This window comes from Erpetoichthys calabaricus, chromosome 2 (assembly GCF_900747795.2).
Source record: "Erpetoichthys calabaricus chromosome 2, fErpCal1.3, whole genome shotgun sequence".
NCBI classification, from domain to species: domain Eukaryota; kingdom Metazoa; phylum Chordata; class Cladistia; order Polypteriformes; family Polypteridae; genus Erpetoichthys; species Erpetoichthys calabaricus.
In genome coordinates, this window is record NC_041395.2 from 349,685,013 (window position 1) to 349,704,394 (window position 19,382).

The window sequence follows — 19,382 nt, forward strand, 5'->3', positions numbered from 1 at the left end:
AGTTGTTAAGATGTTAAGTTCTGTATGCAGGGCCTGCCTTTTCCTGTGAAGAGCTTCACTTGGACGCCTGGCTTGTTCTTCATCTATTCTAGTAATTTCATTTCTTAGCTCTGACACTTTCTTGGTTTCTAATTTATTTCTATGGGAAAGATATGAAATAATCTGGCCTCTTAGGAAGGCCTTTAGAGTTTCCCCAGAGTGTTCCTGCAGAAACCTCTGTGGACGTGTTTGTCTCTAGGAAGAAGCTGATTTGTTTGGATATAAATTCTGTGCAGTTCTCGTCTGCCAATAAAAGAGGGTTAAGACGCCATCTGCGAGGTGAGTATGAGGGGCTTATTGATTTTAGCTCCAAGACTAGAGGGGCATGGTCAGAGATAACAATTGTGTCATATTTGCATGATTTAATTGTAGGCAGGAAATTATTATCTATAAAAAAATAATCAATTCTTGAGTAGCTATAATGCACTGGTGAGTAGAACGAATATGTTCTTGAGTTTGGGTTAAGAAACCTCCAGGGGTCTGATAAGTTGTGATCATTTAAAAACTGTGTAATTATCTTTGCAGTATTAGATGTCGTCCCCCCCTGTCACGGGAGTCCTATCTAAGAGTGGATTTAAAACACAATTAAAGTCCCCAGCCATTATAATTTTATGAGTGTTCACATTGGGAATGGATGCAAATAGATTTTGCATGAATTCCTTATCATCAACATTGGGTGCATAAACATTTATCAAAATCATTTTACTGTTATATAAGTTGCCCATGACCATCACATATCTCCCTTCAGGGTCCGACACTACCTCTGATGCTACAAATGGAACTGTTCTATGTATGAGAATTCCCACCCCTCTAGTTTTCTTTATAAAGCTAGAATGGAACATTTGGCCAGTCCAGTCTTTTTGTAATCTGAACTGATCCTTGGTTAGTAAGTGGGTCTCCTGTAAAAATACTATTTTAGCGTTTAAGCCTGTTAGGTGAGAGCATACTTTCTTTCTCTTTAATTCGTGATTCAGGCCTTTAACATTCCAGCTCACAAAGTTAACTGTCCCTTCATGGAGACATTGATTCTGAGTTTTTAATGTCATTTTATAGTTTTAATTGGTAATATGGCAGTTTTAATCTTAGTTTCAAGATTCCCCAGGAGTTGTTGCATGTTAGCCTGTTGCTGCATTGATATTTATAATTATAAGGATTATAAGAATAGATTAAATATAACCTGCTCTCCTTCTCTCCCCCCTTTATCCCCCCACCCCCCCATTTTGCCTCCCCACATGAGGCTAGACCCCACTTCGCGATGTTCCAGTCCTCTGACATACGAAGAGACAGAGCACGTCCAAAACAAAACAAACCCCACCCTGCAGCGGCGTTACAGAATTAAAACAGAGATATCTTTTACAGTTAAATCCTTAATACTATCTGCCGAAAATGTTCTCATTAACAATATTTAAGCTTGAAATGATCTTCAGCGCTTTTAAGTTAAGATATTAAGATTAAAAAAAAAAAAAAAAAAAAAAACCCTGGGAGTGATTTTAAAAACTAGTCTAGGATAAACCTGGTAATTCATACTGTAATAGTATAATGGTAATTGTATAAATAGTAGAACAAGCATTAAACCAAGGGTATGAAGTTAAACAGTCTACTTTAAGGTATAGTAAAATAAAAAAAAAAAAAAAGGAATAAAAAAATAAATAAATAAAACGAATCCTACTTTAATCACTTCCACATTTTCACACTCACGTCTATAACTCTATAACTCTGATTAAAACATAAACATATAACATATAAAGTCCAGCTAAAAACAAAAAAAAAAAAAAAAAAAAAATAAGATGTATAATTATAATACCAGTCTCTTTAAACATGGATCCAGCGATCAGATCATAGGTCTTTCCCGTGCCTTGATAGAATACGGCTCTTTAATTTTAATTAACTTTCAAAAAAGTGTCGGAAACAGCTTCTTTAATTCTTTTTCAGCTTCTTCTTTGCTGAAGAAGATATAATGTCCATCTTGAACTTCCACTTTCAGTTTGGCAGGATACAAGAGGCTGTATTTGATATCGGCTTCCCGTAGCATCCTTTTAATGTCGTTGTAGGATCTGCGTTTTGCAGCTGTTGATGGTGAGAAGTCGGGAAAAATACGAATAAGATTATTTTCGAATATAATCTCTTGCTTGTGTCTGAGAAGTGCCATCACATCAAGCTTACATCTTAGTCGTTCGAAGCGGACAATAAAAGACCTAGATTTAAAGGCGCTTGGTATCTTTGTGCGATAAGCCGTGGCTATCTCATTGTCGAGTTTAAAGTCATCTCCAATTATTTTAGACAGTAATTCTACTGCAAATTTCACTGTGCTTGAGCTTTCTCGTTTCTCAGGTATACCCTCAATTCTTATATTATTTCTTCTGCACCCATCCTCCAGGGCTGCAAGTCTGTCTCCAAGTTTTTTGTATTCCGAGTTCGCAGCTGTGGCTTTTTCATTGGCGTTAGATGCCAGTTGTTCCGCTGTTTCCACTCGAGCCGTGAGTCCCTGCTTAACGTCTTCCAGCTGATCTGAAACGTCATTAATATGATCATCAAGCCTTTTCAGTTTGGAGTTAGTTTCTTCAATGTGTTCCACTAATTTCTCCAACATGCCTTTAAAGTTCACGTCGAAACGTTCAAATAGACGCGTTTCCTTATCTTTGTTATCCTTCTTGAGCTCAGTGGCCACCTTCTTAAGATCATTTGTGTTATCTTTCTTAAGCTCCTTCATGGCCGTAACTATGGCAGTGGACTGTGTAGCGATCATCTCTTTCAGTTCGGACAGTTCGCTTCTGCTTTCGTGCTCCGCAAGTGAAAATGCAGCTCCTGTTACAGGCTCGCGATGAGTAGATGAGAGCACGTCCTGCAGAGCCCTTTCTAGTCTCGAATGATCCTCAGAAATCGGCGATCCCTCGCGACCTGTATCACTTGCGCCTTCGCTCCCATTCTCACTCTCGACTGGAGACGATACAATGGAGCGGGGTCCCAGGAATTCTGCGCACTCTTCTGCCTGTTCTAGGTCAGTCTCCGTGATGCCATACCTTACACTTGCACTCAGACCGGAAGTCTGTCCGGACTTCGATGCAGCTTTAAGTTTCTTTTCCGGTTCTTTCTGACTTTTCTTCTTGTTACTCATGCTTGTATATTGTAGTGGAAGTTCCTTGGTCGGGTTAAATACAAGATACCTCTAAATAATATGAAATACGTGGGAAAATAAAGCCGCTGCTAGCGGAGCTCTGCTTCAGACGTCCATCTCCTATAAACGGACCAAACCAAAACCCAAAATGTTGGTACTTTTGTAGAAAAAAAGCTAAGGTTCACGCATACAATTAATTTTTAAAGGCGTATTTAAAAATTTTTTTCCTTAATTGCATTTAATGCATGCATTGTCCAACACCTCTTGTTATATCTATGCTAAAGGTTTTCATACTAACGGCTGTGGCCCAGAATGGCGGTTTCCCAATTTTACAGATTGTTTTTAAATAAACATACAGGTCACCAGTGCAGTGCAGTAGGACTACCGCTCCTCTTAACAGGACAGGCTTTATAATAGTGGGAACCCTGACCCGATGCCACAATATATATTGGTGGGGGGCTGGGGGGTCTTAACTTAGATCAGGTGTTCCCAAATTTTAAGTTACTCTGTTAATGATGGCTGTGAAAGACAACAACATTTTTGAGGATCAATTCTGAATTACAGAAATTCAACGTCCTTGGCTTATCACATAAGAGTAAAACATGCACGATGATGCTGCTAAAAACTAACAAGCAAAATCTGCAGACTACAAGTGATGAATGAACAAATCGATAAGCATTATTAACTAATGCTATTTATTACAAAATGGATTGCATCAGACAGCAGACCTCAAAATACAGTTGAAGATATAGAGGTGAGTGACGTGATTCGGTGAGGTCCGACAATTCTTACATGTTAAATCTCTTAAATGAGATTTATACGAGTCTTCACAGTTTCAGCAGCTAAGCAATCACATTCACAGGGACTACTCGACACTATTGACCTATCTTGGCTAAACATGCAGCAAAAGGAGTGAAATTTTTTTTTAAATACTTGACAGGACCATTTTTTTTTTTGAAAATTTAGCAAATTAGTTCTTTATTAGCAGCCCTGAAATATTTACGGTTTCTTTTAAATCCAGAAAACAGGTAGGTGTCCCCCTTACAGGTCTCCCACAGAGTAGTGAGTGCACCATTACACCAACTACAGCAAACAATAACAAAAACAGACAACACCAAATCTCTCTATAATAAAAAGAAAATCTTGGGAGGGAGACAAGGGGGACGAGATCTTCTCAGAAGACACTTTGACGTCACGTGAGACAAGGCAGTGAGACAAAAGGACAGCTGCTGTAAAGGATCTTAAATGATCGACGCACAGCGCGACAAACACAACACAAAACACGCAGCTCACCAGCAGCAAGACAGCAGCTGATCCGACCGCAACTCCTTAGCATGCATTCAGCAACCCCCTTCACAACGCGAGCAGCATTATACGTCCCGTGAGAAAGACATTTAACCAGGCCTGGGGCCGGAAATAAAGGACAAAGAGTAGATGACAAAGTAGAACGTCATAAAGAAATCAAAAATGTTGGCGCGGTACACATGTACAGCAGGTCAGAGATAACAGAAGTACGAAAATTCCAAACTCTCAAAAAAAGGATAGAAAAGATCGCAAATGGAAATTAATTACTCGGTGAAATAACAGAACAGCAGAAAGAGATCGAATATATTGATCAGATTTAAACTTTAATTTGGAGACTTGTAAATCATCTAATTCTTGTTGCCAGGGAGAATCAAGAGATTCCAAAAACGTTGAAGTCCTGTGAGATGGAGACTTAACATGAGATTCTTTCAAGTCACAACCTAAATACAACTATTTTCAAACAAGACCACAGTCATCTAACCTCAGTCGTGTGAATGCTTTTGTCAGACACACTTCCTGCACGCTCAGCTTTTATAACGTTTATCAGGACAATAATTTTATACGTTCTAGATGACAAGTCAACGACAAAGCGAAGAAGAAAGAGCATGGACAAATATTCGAGAAAGTCGTTTTATTTATTAGAGAGAAAGAAACGATATTCACTCACAGGCACTTATACCTTGCGTTGTCACAATGTAAGTCCAAACACAGAATCAAAATTCAATGAAATCTTGAAGAAAAGTTCATTCCAAATATTGTTTTTACAAAAGTTTTAAAGTGAAAATAATGCATAGGTAACAATTCCCATGAAAAAAAAAAATCTCTTTAATTTGTATATCCGGTACACCAAACCCAGGGGTGGGCAAGTGAAGCGAGATTTATAAAATAAATCTTCAGTTGTCAGTATGAGTGGCTGAGAAGCAGCCTTATAGATTTATACAGTCATTATTGTATGACGTGAAAGTCGTCATCCTGAAAGCTGGTCACGTGACCGCTAACAGTTGTAAAACTTGATACTGTAGGATGGTGGAGGACTGTGAAAGTTGTGTTTAAAAGCAGTGTGTGTTGTGTTCTGAATGGAAGGCCTGGTATCGTGTATTGTATGACATTAACACTTGACTGAAATGAAACAGAAATCCAGTCAGGACACACAGTGAATGGGTTAGTAAGGCATGCAGCCAGGTCAAAAGGATACTTAATGTTAACTCCGAAAACAAAAATATATTGAAGATTTTATTTCTACAATTTGCATTAAAACTTTTGTATTTGTGATTTGAATTTTGTAGCATTTTGATTTGTAAATGTCTAATAAGTAACACTAAACATACAGTACATTGTCTTTATGAAATTGTCATATTGGGGGAATTTTGTATTGTGAAGTATGAAATGCAACATGAATTGCACTGCGGGCTAAATGTATTCTCTCATCACTAATTCTGAGCCAACCCAGCTACCTACTGTAGGACCTGATAGGTCCTGGGCTCAATATGTGCCATACCAGGATTTTATGCAACAAATGAGGGCGATCTCCACTGTGTAACTATAAAAGCTTCTGTGCACAGGTGAAGAGATTCAGGCTTTCTGACATCTGTGAGCCTTCATGAAAATAGCCATTATATTTTCTGCTACTTTGGATTGTCAGTGAATGCAACCTCAAGAAACTGAAAGCTGCTGCTTCCTGCACCCAAAATCAATGTGCAGCTCCCCAGTTTTGCTGATATTAAGAGAGCCTGCTATCTTACTGTTGCTGACTACAGTTTTCCTCCCAGCATAAAATTTCATCTTTGTGGACAATCACGTCTACAATGATAACGTCATCAGTAAAATTCACAGTGGATCTGAAAGTCTGTCTAACACAGTCACAGATTAAAAACTACAGCAGAAGGCTTAGCAGACTAGCCTGTACGGTATGTGTGCCGAGGATAAGTGAAGCAGAATACCAAATGCAGGCTGATGGCGTTCACTTATTATGTAGGTGTGCTACTGACACATGAAATGTAAGAGATAAGGCACCCTCAACATATGCAGATTGAAGGTAGTCAGGGCTATCTGGAAATTTGGGTTTAAAGTGTCCCTTGCACTTATCTTTCAAAACAAGAGACACAACGTCACTGGTCCGCATTCACAGAGGCAATCCACTTGTGTTCTCTTCATCACAGTGGTATACTGCAGGTGCCGTTTCTAAAGTGAAACGGAGCACAGATTCTCCCAGTGAGGTACTCAAGTGGTCTGAGAAAACCCGTTTATTTGTTATTAAAAGTTTGTCAAAACAAGCCCCATAATTCCCACTGCACTGGAATCTTTATACATATTGTTTCCTTTAAAAACCTTAAGTTATCTTCTCAAAGATGTATCACATGGTTGGTCAGGTTTCCATACTGTATGTAGTATTGATTCTAATGATCAAAGGCAGCATTGATGGCTTTAGTTTAATTCAGGACAGAAAGAGAGGACTTGACTAGATGAGATTAAACGCATAAGACTTTCACGGGTTGCATCAATCAAGAATGTTTTTTTATCCTGGTATTGAATTTTAGTAACTTTGATTACTTTCTCAATCTCAAATCTACTTTGCTCAAATGCCCACATATTTTGTTTAATTCAGTTAAGACCACTGCAAACTCAACATCTGATAAGGAGTTTCTAAACATGTCAAAATTTACAAAAAGAAAAATGGGAGATTTAAACCATGGTGAGACAAAGTCAGGGACTGAACCAGCAACGTTTTGGATTATAAATAGCAGAAAAGCGAGTGACTCCTATTCCACCCTGCAGAACGCTGGTGCAAGTTAAACCAGAAGTGTTTATTTAGCTCCTGAACCTGCTACTGCATTCCTTGGCTGCTCCTCCATGCGTTCCCGACTGTTTCATCCCAATGCCTGTGAACAAATGCTGCCAGCCTCGCCTCAAACCCTCATGCGGGCTCCGTGAGCACATCTAAGGCTATGGTCTTTAGCAGTGGTGAGACACAGCTGAAGTGCTCTTTACGTGCTGTGCCTGTAGAAATATATAGATACATGTCTATATGGTGCTAATTTCAATATTCAAGCTTTTTCAAGAATATACAGTAACTCTGAATATCACATTTTGGGTTAAAACAACCCCATCATCAATGTATGCCCGTATCTACCAGCCCAAATATAATGATAAACTCTCAATTCACATTATAACAGATTATTACATTTACAAGGAGTAAGCAGCAGGATTTGAACCCACAACCTCAGGGTCAAAAGTCCAAAGCCATGACCACTACACCACACTGCCTGCCAATAATATCAGCCTTTAGGACTACAAATATTGGACACAGAAAGCACTTAAATGATTACCTCATACCTCCGATACACCCAGTTAATCAGCAGCACTATAACTAACCCCCATTATTCTACTAAATTTCCCAGGCTGAGCTGGATAACACAGCTTGTTGGTTTATATAAACGGGACATGCATATAAATTCAGAAATGCTTTATTAGTTGAGGAGTCCATCCCAGAACAAAAGTCAACATTCAAAATGCAGTTACTTACATTTAAAACATCTTGCCTAAGCTGTTGAGGTTCAATGCAGGTCAACATCCTGAGCAGCAAATCCATAATAGCAGAGGTTCCTATATGTTTAATGATTAAATCTACAAAATCTTCTCTTTTTCTAAGAAATTCAACAATCTGAAAAAAACAAAAAAAACAAAACAAAAATGCAATGATCAACTATTAAGAAAGTCCGACAAAAAACAGCAGCAGGCTGGTTAGTGGACGCCGTTTACTTGGATTTAGCCAGCTCTTTACATTTTAAACTTTACTTCATGCAGATCTTCCAAATGGACTGTAAAGCCACAGAAAGTGAACTCATAAAAACTCAAAAAGGTAATCTACTAAAACTTGGTTGCAATAAGTTGATTATTGAAGTTTCAACATGCTAACCCTTTGTGATCAATGAGAAAGGTAAAACGGCAATGGTTAGCTAGATGTCTGTTGACTCTCAACCATTAAACAAGCTGAGCGATGTAATTAAGGAATCATGAAAACTGTTACTGCGTGTCGAATCATTCAAGGCCCCAAATATGCAGTTTACTTCAAGCAGCCTCAGCAGATCCTGAAACATTTCATGTACCTGAACAAATTTAAATCATCTGTCAAAGGCTTATCTTGTAACACTCAAAGCACTGCTTGATAGCAATACAAACAAAGAACTAAAAACCTTCTCAATAACTTACAAAATTCATTTAAATTCAGAATAACTGCCCATGCATTTTGAAATTTCACTCTCAATGTTAGAACAATTTAGTAACAGAACAGTTTTCATTACCTACACAATACACCACCACTACTAAAATGTTCAGAATATTCTTAAATCATCAGTGATGAAACACTGAGAGGTTTTTAGCTCAAAAGTAGTTTACCTCGAGTGTCCTCTCGCTTTTTCAGTTTTACCTGAGGACGTGGAGGGTGCCAATCTTAGCTCCATACATTCATGGTACTCCAAAGCATGTTTGCAGCTAAGGTGGTGCAGCAAATTGCTTGTGTTGCCACCTCTGGCGACAACTTTAGCTCAACAGCATTTGCAGTAAATAGTTGTTGGTCCACATTCGACCTTTTACATTTTAAGTACGGTATCTCCAGACAACAGACACGGCTCCTTTTTTCAGCAAAAGTTCTTCTGTGTCATCATGTTCAACTTTACTGTCTGCTACAGCTTCAGTTTCGGAATGTTTTCTGTCCAATTTCACCGCTCAATACCTCCACTAACACATGCACTTGTTATATCCATCACCTGCAAACACAATGGCCTGTGGATGTACCCAAAGTGCTTTTATCTGTTTGCTCCAAAAATCATACTCTCTCTATGCATTGTGGTCCTTCGCATCCCTTGGAGGGAGTAGCATCCTTTTCGTATTATCAGACAACAGCGCCACATCATGTTCAACAGCCCACTGGGCCTCTTCCCCTCCATCTTGCTGCACTTCTTCACCCCAGTATCTTCTGCCCTTTGCTTCTCTCTAGTCTGTTAGTCCCAGCGCCTTCACACAAAGTCTCTCTCTAAACTTTACCTTTCTCTCACTCAAGGATATTCCACACACTCTCCTGATCACTGTAATTCCTGTTCTTCCTAGCTTTGCTTTATATTCCACCTTTACAAGACAAGTCTCACTTCCACAAGGCACATGTTGAGCCAACACATCCGTCTGCACTCAACATGTCACTTACGAAGATGAATTTCCTTATTTTCTCCAACACAACTCCACTGTCAATCTCCAAACATATCACGACTGAGTGTTTTTTGATGGGTGTGCTCTTATATATCATCTTTTGTAAGTAGGGCATGTCTTGCAAAAATCTCATGTTCCACATCCCCACGAGACGGCCCTGGGACAATCTCTTGGCACCAAGTCTCATGTTTACGGTACCCGCAAGACGCTCCGGGGCAAGTCTCTTTTGTCTCGCGGGTCTTTTAAATGTCTTCAGAGAACTTCCAAGAAGATCACGTATCGTCGCCTTGATTTTGCTTTCCAGGAATTTTTTTTTTTTTTTTTTTATATAATAGAGAGATCTCTACTTACAAACTATACCCTCCTATTCTTAGTTAGCCTCCTACACCAAGCAAACATTACAAAGCCAGTGCAGCTCAAATTTTGGCCTTCTCTAGGAGTTTTGTGGATGGCAGCACAGAGACCAACAGAAAGCAGCATATGAAAACAATGAAGTGTGCTCCTACTGTAAATACAGGTAAGAAAACCTAAATATTGAAATATTGTTGAAAACTGTGCGTGTGAATCGGCAGACTCAAACTATGGTGCAGCCTTATGAGCCGTCTGGTATCTGTGTAATAGTGACCGGCTTAAGCACTACTGCTTTTATTATATGCACATATACAGGTCGTCTTCATAGTGCACTTGATGTAAGCCCATGTTTAATAAGTCAACACTCTCCCCTTCAAGATGTGTAAAGCAGGAACAATCCTTTCATTTCATGAACTACGATTCTGATCTTGTCCATACTGAAGTGCCATTTGCAAAGAATACATGGAATTTAATGAACACTTTATTGCAAAAATGGTCTTATTGCACATATGTGAATGCACATGTGGTTGACAATTTTTAACGGCCATTCACATTTTTTGGAATTAATGCATAAAATACACATTTAAATTGTATGTAATATTCGTAACAGCTTAGTATAAAACACGTATTATTGGCTGTGTTTAAAATGGCTTAGTACAAATTCTAAAACTGGAATATCTGCCTTTTTGACTGAGGACAATTGACTGAGAAGTCTGCAACATGAAGACCAACATTACCTTATCGGCATAAATCTGAATATTCCACTCAACATTTTGCAGAAGTTCTATGTTTGGTTCAAACGTTGACTTGTAGCCTGAATTCCAGACCTGCCACATGGCAGCATTCACCCTCCAAAGATGAGACACTAGCTCAGTAATCTATTACTGGCAATAGCGGCGGAGTGGTGGCTCTGAGGCGAGGGATCTGCACTGGCAATCGGAAGGTAATCCCGTAAATGCCAATAGGGACTCTGCTCTGTTAGGCTCCTTGAGCAAGGAACGTAACCTGCAATTGCTAAGCGCTTTAAGTAGTGAGAAAAGCGCTATATAAATGCAAAGAATGATCATTATTATAGCAATAAAAAGCCAATCGTGAAGTGGAGAATTGTGCCTTAGACAGCACATATAACACAGTGTTTGCAGCAGTGCAGAAATTAACAATACAACCCTCAGGTGTAGGTTTGATACTAGGCTCTTTTTATTATGGGAGCCATAACCTTTTTGGCTTCACCCATTGTTTGGACTGGAAGGAGACAGAATTCCTTAGCCACTGTAGAATTATATTTTTCTAGTCTAATGAAGAAGAGTCGGATGGCCAGCAACATCAGTGTCCATGACCTTAAGTGGGATAGATTCACAAGATGTATAAAATCTATAGCATTTTTAAACTACTGTTGAAAAGGAAGGGAGGGACAGAACTTTAATTGATGGAGTTTACATGCTCAGCTGTATTCTCCTTTATCCTTAATATGTGGAAATGCTTCAAAATGGACTGTCCAGCTCCATTAGCTTGGTACTCAAAGACAGTGTCCTAATCTGTTTATCATGAAAGTCTATTTTGTTCAAGATCTCTGTCAGGATCACATTAGGGACTCATCCTTAAAACTCTGCCTGATGGAACTGCACAGAGCAAAAAGCTGATAATCTGTGTCATCCACTGGTGTCGTCAGGCACTGCCAAAATGATCAGAGCTCAACTTTCAGGTAAATCATCAGTAAAACTTCAGGAGGTAGAAAAAAAAGGAAATAAAGTTCACAGTGAGTGGCCCTGGATGGGTACCTTATAGCAGGTCCATTCCCCACCATTGATCATGTAGTCCACCTTGCTTGCTATCAGTAGATATTAAAACATAAATGAATACATGTCTAATATTTTGAAAATAAACATTTTTCTTGGAAAGGCAATAACATTTTGAGCAATATTAAAAGAAAACAAATGGCAGGTAAATCTTGGAAAATTTAGTTTAATGCAACCTAAAGGGTTAGGGGAAAGGGGGGGGGGGGGGGCATGATGTATATGCTATTAGGTAACAAAAAAAAACAATTTAGGAAATAAAGAAAGTATTTGGAAGGACAGAGTGGCTTTACCTGTTCTGGTTTTCTGCTAATAAGAATGCTCAAAACTTTACTAAAGAAACTAGCAAGCAAAGGGTTAATAGGAGGTTCACGGTGTAGAAACCCGTAGAGCTTCAGGAGCAGGTTTTCATCTTCTCCCAAACGATCATTCACTATTGCAACATCACAGGTTAAGAGCTCACAAGATATATTTGAATACCTAAAATGACAAAAAAAGTCCATTTGAATCTTTATAACAAAGCCACATCAACGCGCGGCATCACTCACAGAACTGTAAGCATGTTTTTGTGGAGAGCAACATCACCCACTTGTATTGAATCTTCTCCTCCATTTCTTTAGGAGGCTCTTCTGTAATATGGGACACCAGATCCTCCATGCATTCAGGTTTAACCAGAAAGTCTAAGAGCTTGCGGTTTTGAGCTTTACATTCTTGAAGGACATCCTCCTCATCCATAAGCTCAGTAAGTGTCACATCCTCTTTCTCCAGAAGAGTGTCTATATGAGACGATGTATGAAGATCAAATTTCCAAAACATGATGCCCTACAAATAGAAATGAAATGAATGTGTTGACAGTTTACAACAAATTACACACATCAGCAGGTTTTTAGGCAAAATCCAAAAAACACAGATATGGCTACCTATACTCATTAACCATTTCCTTATTACAGAAAACTACAGATGTTCATGGCTGTTCTCAAGTACTTTGTGAATGAACACTCTATGCATCAGACAGCTTGGACTTCTCTTCAAGCAGTAGTTCAAAGGAACAAGCAGCCATGATATGGCATACACTGCACTTCCTGTTTTAATCTGAAGACTAGCATGGCAGTAGTACTATGATGCAAGGGTGAATACAAAAAACAAACCACCAGCAGGCACACACATATTTTGAAACACTTAGCTTAACATCACCCATGATCAGGAGCTGAAGAGTACAGGCACAGCAAGGGCTTGGCACACCTGCCCGCTGTTCAGAGTGAACTAATCCTGCTTAGATTATCCTGGACATCTTCCACTGAGCCACCACTCTCATGCAGGATTTAAAGCACCTTGAAGGGCACAGAGTTCAGAAGAGCACCGTTCTCTTGTATTAACATGGCTTTGCAATGCAACACTTCTCATTTCCTAAGTTTCTACGCAATGGGAAGTTACAAGGCTTGTTATCACAGAGGTTTTAGGCAAATGTGACCTTATTGTAAGTAATGGAAAGCAATACACTAAGAAATGTACAGTTTGTGTTAAGCTTAATGGCAAAAATCTTACATTTCTAGATAAGATTTTATACCAGTAATGACTACATTAAATAAATGAAGGAAAAGCATAGAGTCCAGTCATACTGCGCTATTTTGTTCAAGACACACAGAGTTGCTAGAAACAAAAACTTTCCATTCATAGTGAGAAACACACAAATGAATACAAATGACGACTTCTACCAAGTCAAAAATGTGACAGCACTTTGACATCTAAAAATACAGTTTGCTGCCAAATATACACAAGTGCTGCTTTGCATATCTATATACAGGGGTCTGTCTAGAGCGCTATATGAAATGTATACAGACACCCTGATGATTGCAGCAATTCCTTCAAGTGAACATGGTGACAAAGCTGTGCTATGTTTAGATTTTTAGAGAACAAAACATTACAAGCACATTGAAGACAACTTCATTCATTTCCTAGAATCTATATAATAATAAATACATGAAACGTACTTTAAAAAAAAAAAACAAACACATGCACAGTACAGCAACTTAGCCAAAGGAAACAAAGTAAGATAAGAAAAGAAAGACAGAAACTGCTTCTGAAACCACAGAGGTTTACCAATCCTTAAGTCATGAGCGGAGAATCAAAAAGTCAGCCAGCAATTGTGCAGGCTGTTCTTAGATACTGACTCGATTCTTCACAATGGAGTCATGATGGTGGTGGTGGTGGTGTTAGCTCTTTGACCTCATAGCCACCATAAACACAAGAGTTTGCTCTAAAGGAATTTTACAAGTGCTAACCGATGATGTTGAAAGGAACACGTGCTTGAGTGGATGGAGGAGATGGCCATGTACATCCAGTATCATAAAAATATAAGAACACTTGGATATCACAAGAGTACAAAATGATGAGACAAAGAGCACTTGAACACAGACAAAGAACAAAGACAGCTCAGCACAGATAGTTAATGATGAAATCAAAACTGCACCCAAGCCATAGCTCTTAGATGAACTCCTGCACACTTCAATACAAAAACACATACAGTTAGGTCCATAAATATTTGGACAGAGACAACTTTTTTCTAATTTTGGTTCTGCACATCACCACAATGAATTTTAAAGGAAACAACTCCGATGCAGTTGAAGTGCAGACTTTCAGCTTTAATTCAGTGGGGTGAAGAAAACGATTTCATAAAAATGTCAGGCAACTAAAGCATTTTTTTTTTGTTTTAAACACAATCCGTTCATTTCAGGGGCTCCAAAGTAATTGGACAAATTAAATAACTGGAAATCATATGTTCATTTCTAATACTTGGTTGAAAACCCCTTGCTGGCAATGACAGCATGAAGTCTTGAACTCCTGGACATCACCAGATGTTGGGTTTCCTCCTTTTTAATGCTCTGCCAGGCCTTTACTTTCAGTTGCTGTTTGTTTGTGGGCCTTTCTGTCTGAAGTTTAGTCTTCAACAAGTGAAATGCCTGCTCAGTTGGGTTAAGATCAGGTGACTGACTTGGCCATTCTAGAATTTTCCACTTCTTTGCTTTAATAAACTCCTGCGTTGCTTTGGCTGTATGTTTTGGGTCATTGTCCATCTGTAGCATGAATCAATTTGACTGCTGTATTTAGCTGGATTTGAGCAGACAGTATGTCTCTGAACACCTCAGAATTCATTCGGCTGCTTCTGTCCTGTGTCACGTCATCAATAAACACTAGTGTCCCATTGCCACTGACAGCCATCACACTGCCTCCCTCCACCGTGTTTTACAGATGATGTGCTATGCTTTGGATAATGAGCTGTTCCACGCCTTCTCCATACTTTTTTCTTGCCATCATTCTGGTAGAGGTTGATCTTGGTTTCATCTGTCCAAAGAATGTTTTTCCAGAACTGTGCTGGCTTTTTTAGATGTTCTTTAGCAAAGTCCAATCTAGCCTTTCTATTCTTGAGGCTTATGAGTGGCTTGAACCTTGCAGTGCACCCTCTGGATTTACGTTCATGCAGTCTTCTCTTTATGGTAGACTTGGACATCGATACGCCCGCCTACCCCCTGGAGAGTGTTGTTCACTTGCTTGGCTGTTGTGAAGGGGTTTCTCTTCACCATGGAAATGATTCTGCGATCATCCACCACTGTTGTCTTCCGTGGACGTCCAGGTCTTTTTGCGTTGCTGAGTTCACCAGTGCTTGCTTTCTTTCTCAGGATGTACCAAACTGTAGATTTTGCCACTCGTAATATTGGAGCAATTTCTCCGATGGGTTTTTTCTGTTTTTGCAGCTTAAGGATGGCTTCTTTCACCTGCATGGAGAGCTCCTTTGACCGCATGTTGTCTGTTCACAGCAAAATCTTCCACATGCAAGCACCACACCTCAAATCAACTCCAGGCCTTTTATCTGCTTCATTGATAAGGACATAACGACGGACTTGCCCACACCTGCCCATGAAATAGCCTTTGAGTCAATTGTCCAATTACTTTGGAGCCCCTGAAATGAAGGGATTGTGTTCAAAAAATGCTTTAGTTGCCTCCCATTTTTATGCAATCGTTTTGTTCACCCACTGAATTAAAGCTGAAAGTCCGCACTTCAACTGCATCGGAGTTGTTTCATTTCAAATTCATTGTGGTAATGTACAGAACCAAAATGAGAAAAAAGTTGTCTCTGTCCAAATATTTATGGACCAAACTGTACAAGTGGCCAGGCATTAAGCCAAGTCCATTTCTAGTTTACTGTCATATGCACAAACTACAGTAAATTAATTCTTCAAAATAGCAATCTGTAAATATAACTTCATGAGAAATAAAATTTAAAAAAATTGCCAAAAATGACATGATTGAAGTGTACCATAGCAGTCAAGGCAAAATCAAAGTCATCGTAATCATTACACATCCACCTCCAAGTAAGAAGACATGGCAGCCCAGAGCATTAGGACTGAAACAGACTTCTGTCGACCACAACATAAATCATAATTCAATCTGGACACATTCAACAGCCTACCACTGACAACATGTGCTACTTGCGTTTAGCGATTTGACGTTGCTGTCCAAAGCTTTAATAGCAGAACAATCATTTTACTGAAACAAAGCTTTAAAAAACTGGACATGTTGAGGACAACCTGCACTTCAACACACAGAACAGTGGCGTTTAAATTCTTGTGACTTCTGAGGTTTTTGGGGTTTTTTTTCTCCCTTACTCATCAATAAGATTAATGTGAATCTTTCACCTGAAAATTCCTTTTGTGGTGCTTCATTTTCACATTGTTACGATTGTTAACCCTCCCATCCAGGAGATTGAGAAACGACCAACTAAAACTAAACTATCAACATGAGAACATGACTAAACAAGTTCAAAAAGTCTCCCTCATTAAAACCTGACTTCTGTCATCCTCTGTTGTTCACAACCATCTAGGATTTGCTTGATGACACTCCACACATTTGCTCTTCTTCCAAAGTGGGAAGAACTCACTTTTTTGGCCAAGTACACTAACATGTACTGGGAATTTGTCTGGACAGTATTGGTGGAACATAAAAGGATAACACAGAATGTAAAAGATGAATATAAGAAGATAAAATGTAAAAGGATACAAATTATGTAGGATTAAAATGTCCAGGCAGTCCAGTGTGAAAGTATACACAGATACAGAGTAGAAGTCAGACCTGATATGTTAAAATAACTACTCTTAGGGGGGTGTCGGGGAGGGGGGGTGGGGGGGGTAACAGTTTTGGTGATGGGATGTTTTCATTTTCACTGCACAAAGACATTTGCCAGAGGGATATCTTTGGAATGGGCGAGTCAGATCGGCAATGACCTTTGACGTCTTAGGAGTCCAAGGTAAGGAAGAGGGCTGCAATGCCTGGTAAGTTACAGCCTGTGATCCTTTCAAAGGCTTTGATGTTGCGCTGCAGATTGACCTTAACCTGAATAGAGGCAGACATTTATAGATGTGGTCAGAATGGACTCGATGATGGTGGTGTAGAACTGGACCAGTATTGCTTAAGGTAGATTGAATTTCCTCAGTGGACACAAAACGCACATTCTCTGATGGGTTTTCTTAATAATGCATGTGATATTATTGTTCCACTTAAGGTTCTGAGGCAGCACATTGCCCAAAAACTTAAATGATTCTGCCATCCCAACGACTGAACTATTTATGGCAAGTGATAGATGAGCAAGTGTCCGTTTCCTGAAATTTATAATCATCTCCTGAGTTTTCTGAATGTTAAGTATTATGGCTGCACCATAATGTCAGATTTTTCACCTGTTGTCAGTATATGGACTCAATGTTTGAAATGAGGACAATTACTGTGATGTCATCTGCAAATTTAAGAAGTTTGACAGATGAATTGCCAGAGGCACAGTCATTGGTATAAAGAGTGTAGTTGGGTAAGGACACACTCCTGTGGTGCACAACTACTAAGGGTTAATTGGTCAGACGTGTGTGGCCAACTGCATGTACGGTTTCCTATCTATAAGAAAGTCTGTGATCCAATGGCAGGTTGAATTGGGCGAGTTTTTATCTAGGAACTCTGGGATGATATTGAAAGCAGAGCTAAAGTCCACAAACAAGATCCTCACATCTGCCCCTAGCTTATCAAGGGAATGGTAAATAAAACTCAGACCTAAATTCACTGCATTATCCCAAGACCAGCTGGCTCTGTAGGCAAACCGAAATGGGTCCAAGAAGTTTTTGTAGCATTCTTGAGGTCATTCAGAATTAACCTTTCAAAGGTTTTCATTACCACTGAGGTTAAAGCTACTCATTTGTAGTTATTTAGGCCTGTGGCCTTTGATTTTTTTTTTTTGCTACTGGAATGATAAGCAACATGTAACCATAATAAACGCATAAAAAACAGTATACAATGAGGAATTAACGTCCTCAATTTAATAAATAAATATACTTGTCATTAATTGTTGGTTGAAATCATGCAAACTTGTGACTTCTAAAACGACATTACGTAGCATCAGTGCTCTAACAGGCAAATCATTCAATGTAAAAGACAACATTAATAGTGATGCCAATTTAAACAATTTTGTGCAATGTAAACCCGTGCTAGGCAGGGTTCATTGAAGCAGCAACTCTAAATTACAATTTTATTCATTTGGTTTACCAAGGAAAAAAAGGAGCCTGTTTAGCAAGTGTTTTCTCAGGCTAACTAAACTGTAATGCTACTAGTTTTGTCACTTTCGTGTCCTTCAACTGTCTTGCCTTAGTTATTCAATGAGTGATGCAGTCTCTCGTATTGATCATTTACAGACCACAAAATATAATGAGTCGTTTACTGAGGAATGCTCAGACTTGGTATGCATACTAACCAATTACAACAGGTTCCTAAATTTCCCTCTGGGATAATAAAGTCTACCTAAATGTAGAAAATTTCAATATTTATGTTGAAATTTAGTGCAACCCTAAAGCAAGAGAATTTATTTACATGCTACACTCTGTTGATCTTAGCCAGCACATCAGCCAGCCTACACAAAGGAGGACACGAGTCTAGTCATTTCAAAAGGATTCAAAGTTGATGTGAGGCTGGTTACGGATATCGGTATATCTGACCATTTCTGCATTCTATTTAACATAGAAATACTCGTTACTAAATCTAAAGGGTCTAAGTTTGCTAATATTCTGAGTAGTCAGTCCAAATTTAGTGGTTGTCCAAGCACAGCCAGCAGTGTTATCAGTAAGATTAAATATTTTTTTTCTATGGCAAGAGCTGTAGCCATTTTAGTGGCCCTCAAAAAATTAAGAAATCCTCCGGCACTAAAATACCTTAAAAAAAAACAAATCTTAAATCTTAACAGAAAATGTCATAGGGCTGAGCATAAATGGGGGGAAAACTAAATTAACAGTCCACAATCAAATATTAAAGGCACATAGGGCAGAGTACAATAAAGCAGCCCATCTTGCGAGGCACACCTGTTTTTGTAAAATTATTAATAGGAAGCTCCTGGAAAAACATGTTTTTTTTTGCCACATTTTTTTAAACACAAAGTATTAGAAATATAAAACATCCCTAGAAAAGGAATCCTGTTGAACCCCAGCATGCTCTTTATAGAGAGAGTTAAATTCCTTCACTGCAATAAGTTCTCCTGAACCCTACATTTCTCA

The 19,382-nt window shown here is 38.9% G+C and overlaps 1 protein-coding gene and 1 long non-coding RNA gene across 6 annotated transcripts in view; one reads left to right on the plus strand and one right to left on the minus strand.

Moving 5' to 3' along the window:
• Nucleotides 1-19,382, minus strand: part of ppp6r3 (protein phosphatase 6, regulatory subunit 3) — a 163,914-nt gene that overhangs the window by 79,908 nt on the left and 64,624 nt on the right. For all 5 annotated transcript variants that reach the window (XM_051923420.1, XM_051923422.1, XM_051923421.1 and 2 more), the window contains exons 4-6: nucleotides 12,395-12,627; nucleotides 12,099-12,285; nucleotides 7,983-8,120 (exon numbers count right to left, since the gene is read on the minus strand). In XM_051923420.1, coding sequence (XP_051779380.1) covers nucleotides 7,983-8,120; nucleotides 12,099-12,285; nucleotides 12,395-12,621 — 552 coding nt within the window. In that variant the 5' untranslated portion in view covers nucleotides 12,622-12,627. The remainder of the gene's footprint in view (nucleotides 1-7,982; nucleotides 8,121-12,098; nucleotides 12,286-12,394; nucleotides 12,628-19,382) is intronic.
• LOC127526785 (uncharacterized) lies at nucleotides 10,816-11,290 on the plus strand. Its single transcript, XR_007934221.1, has 2 exons — nucleotides 10,816-10,916; nucleotides 11,098-11,290. It is a non-coding gene; the product is annotated as an uncharacterized LOC127526785 (long non-coding RNA).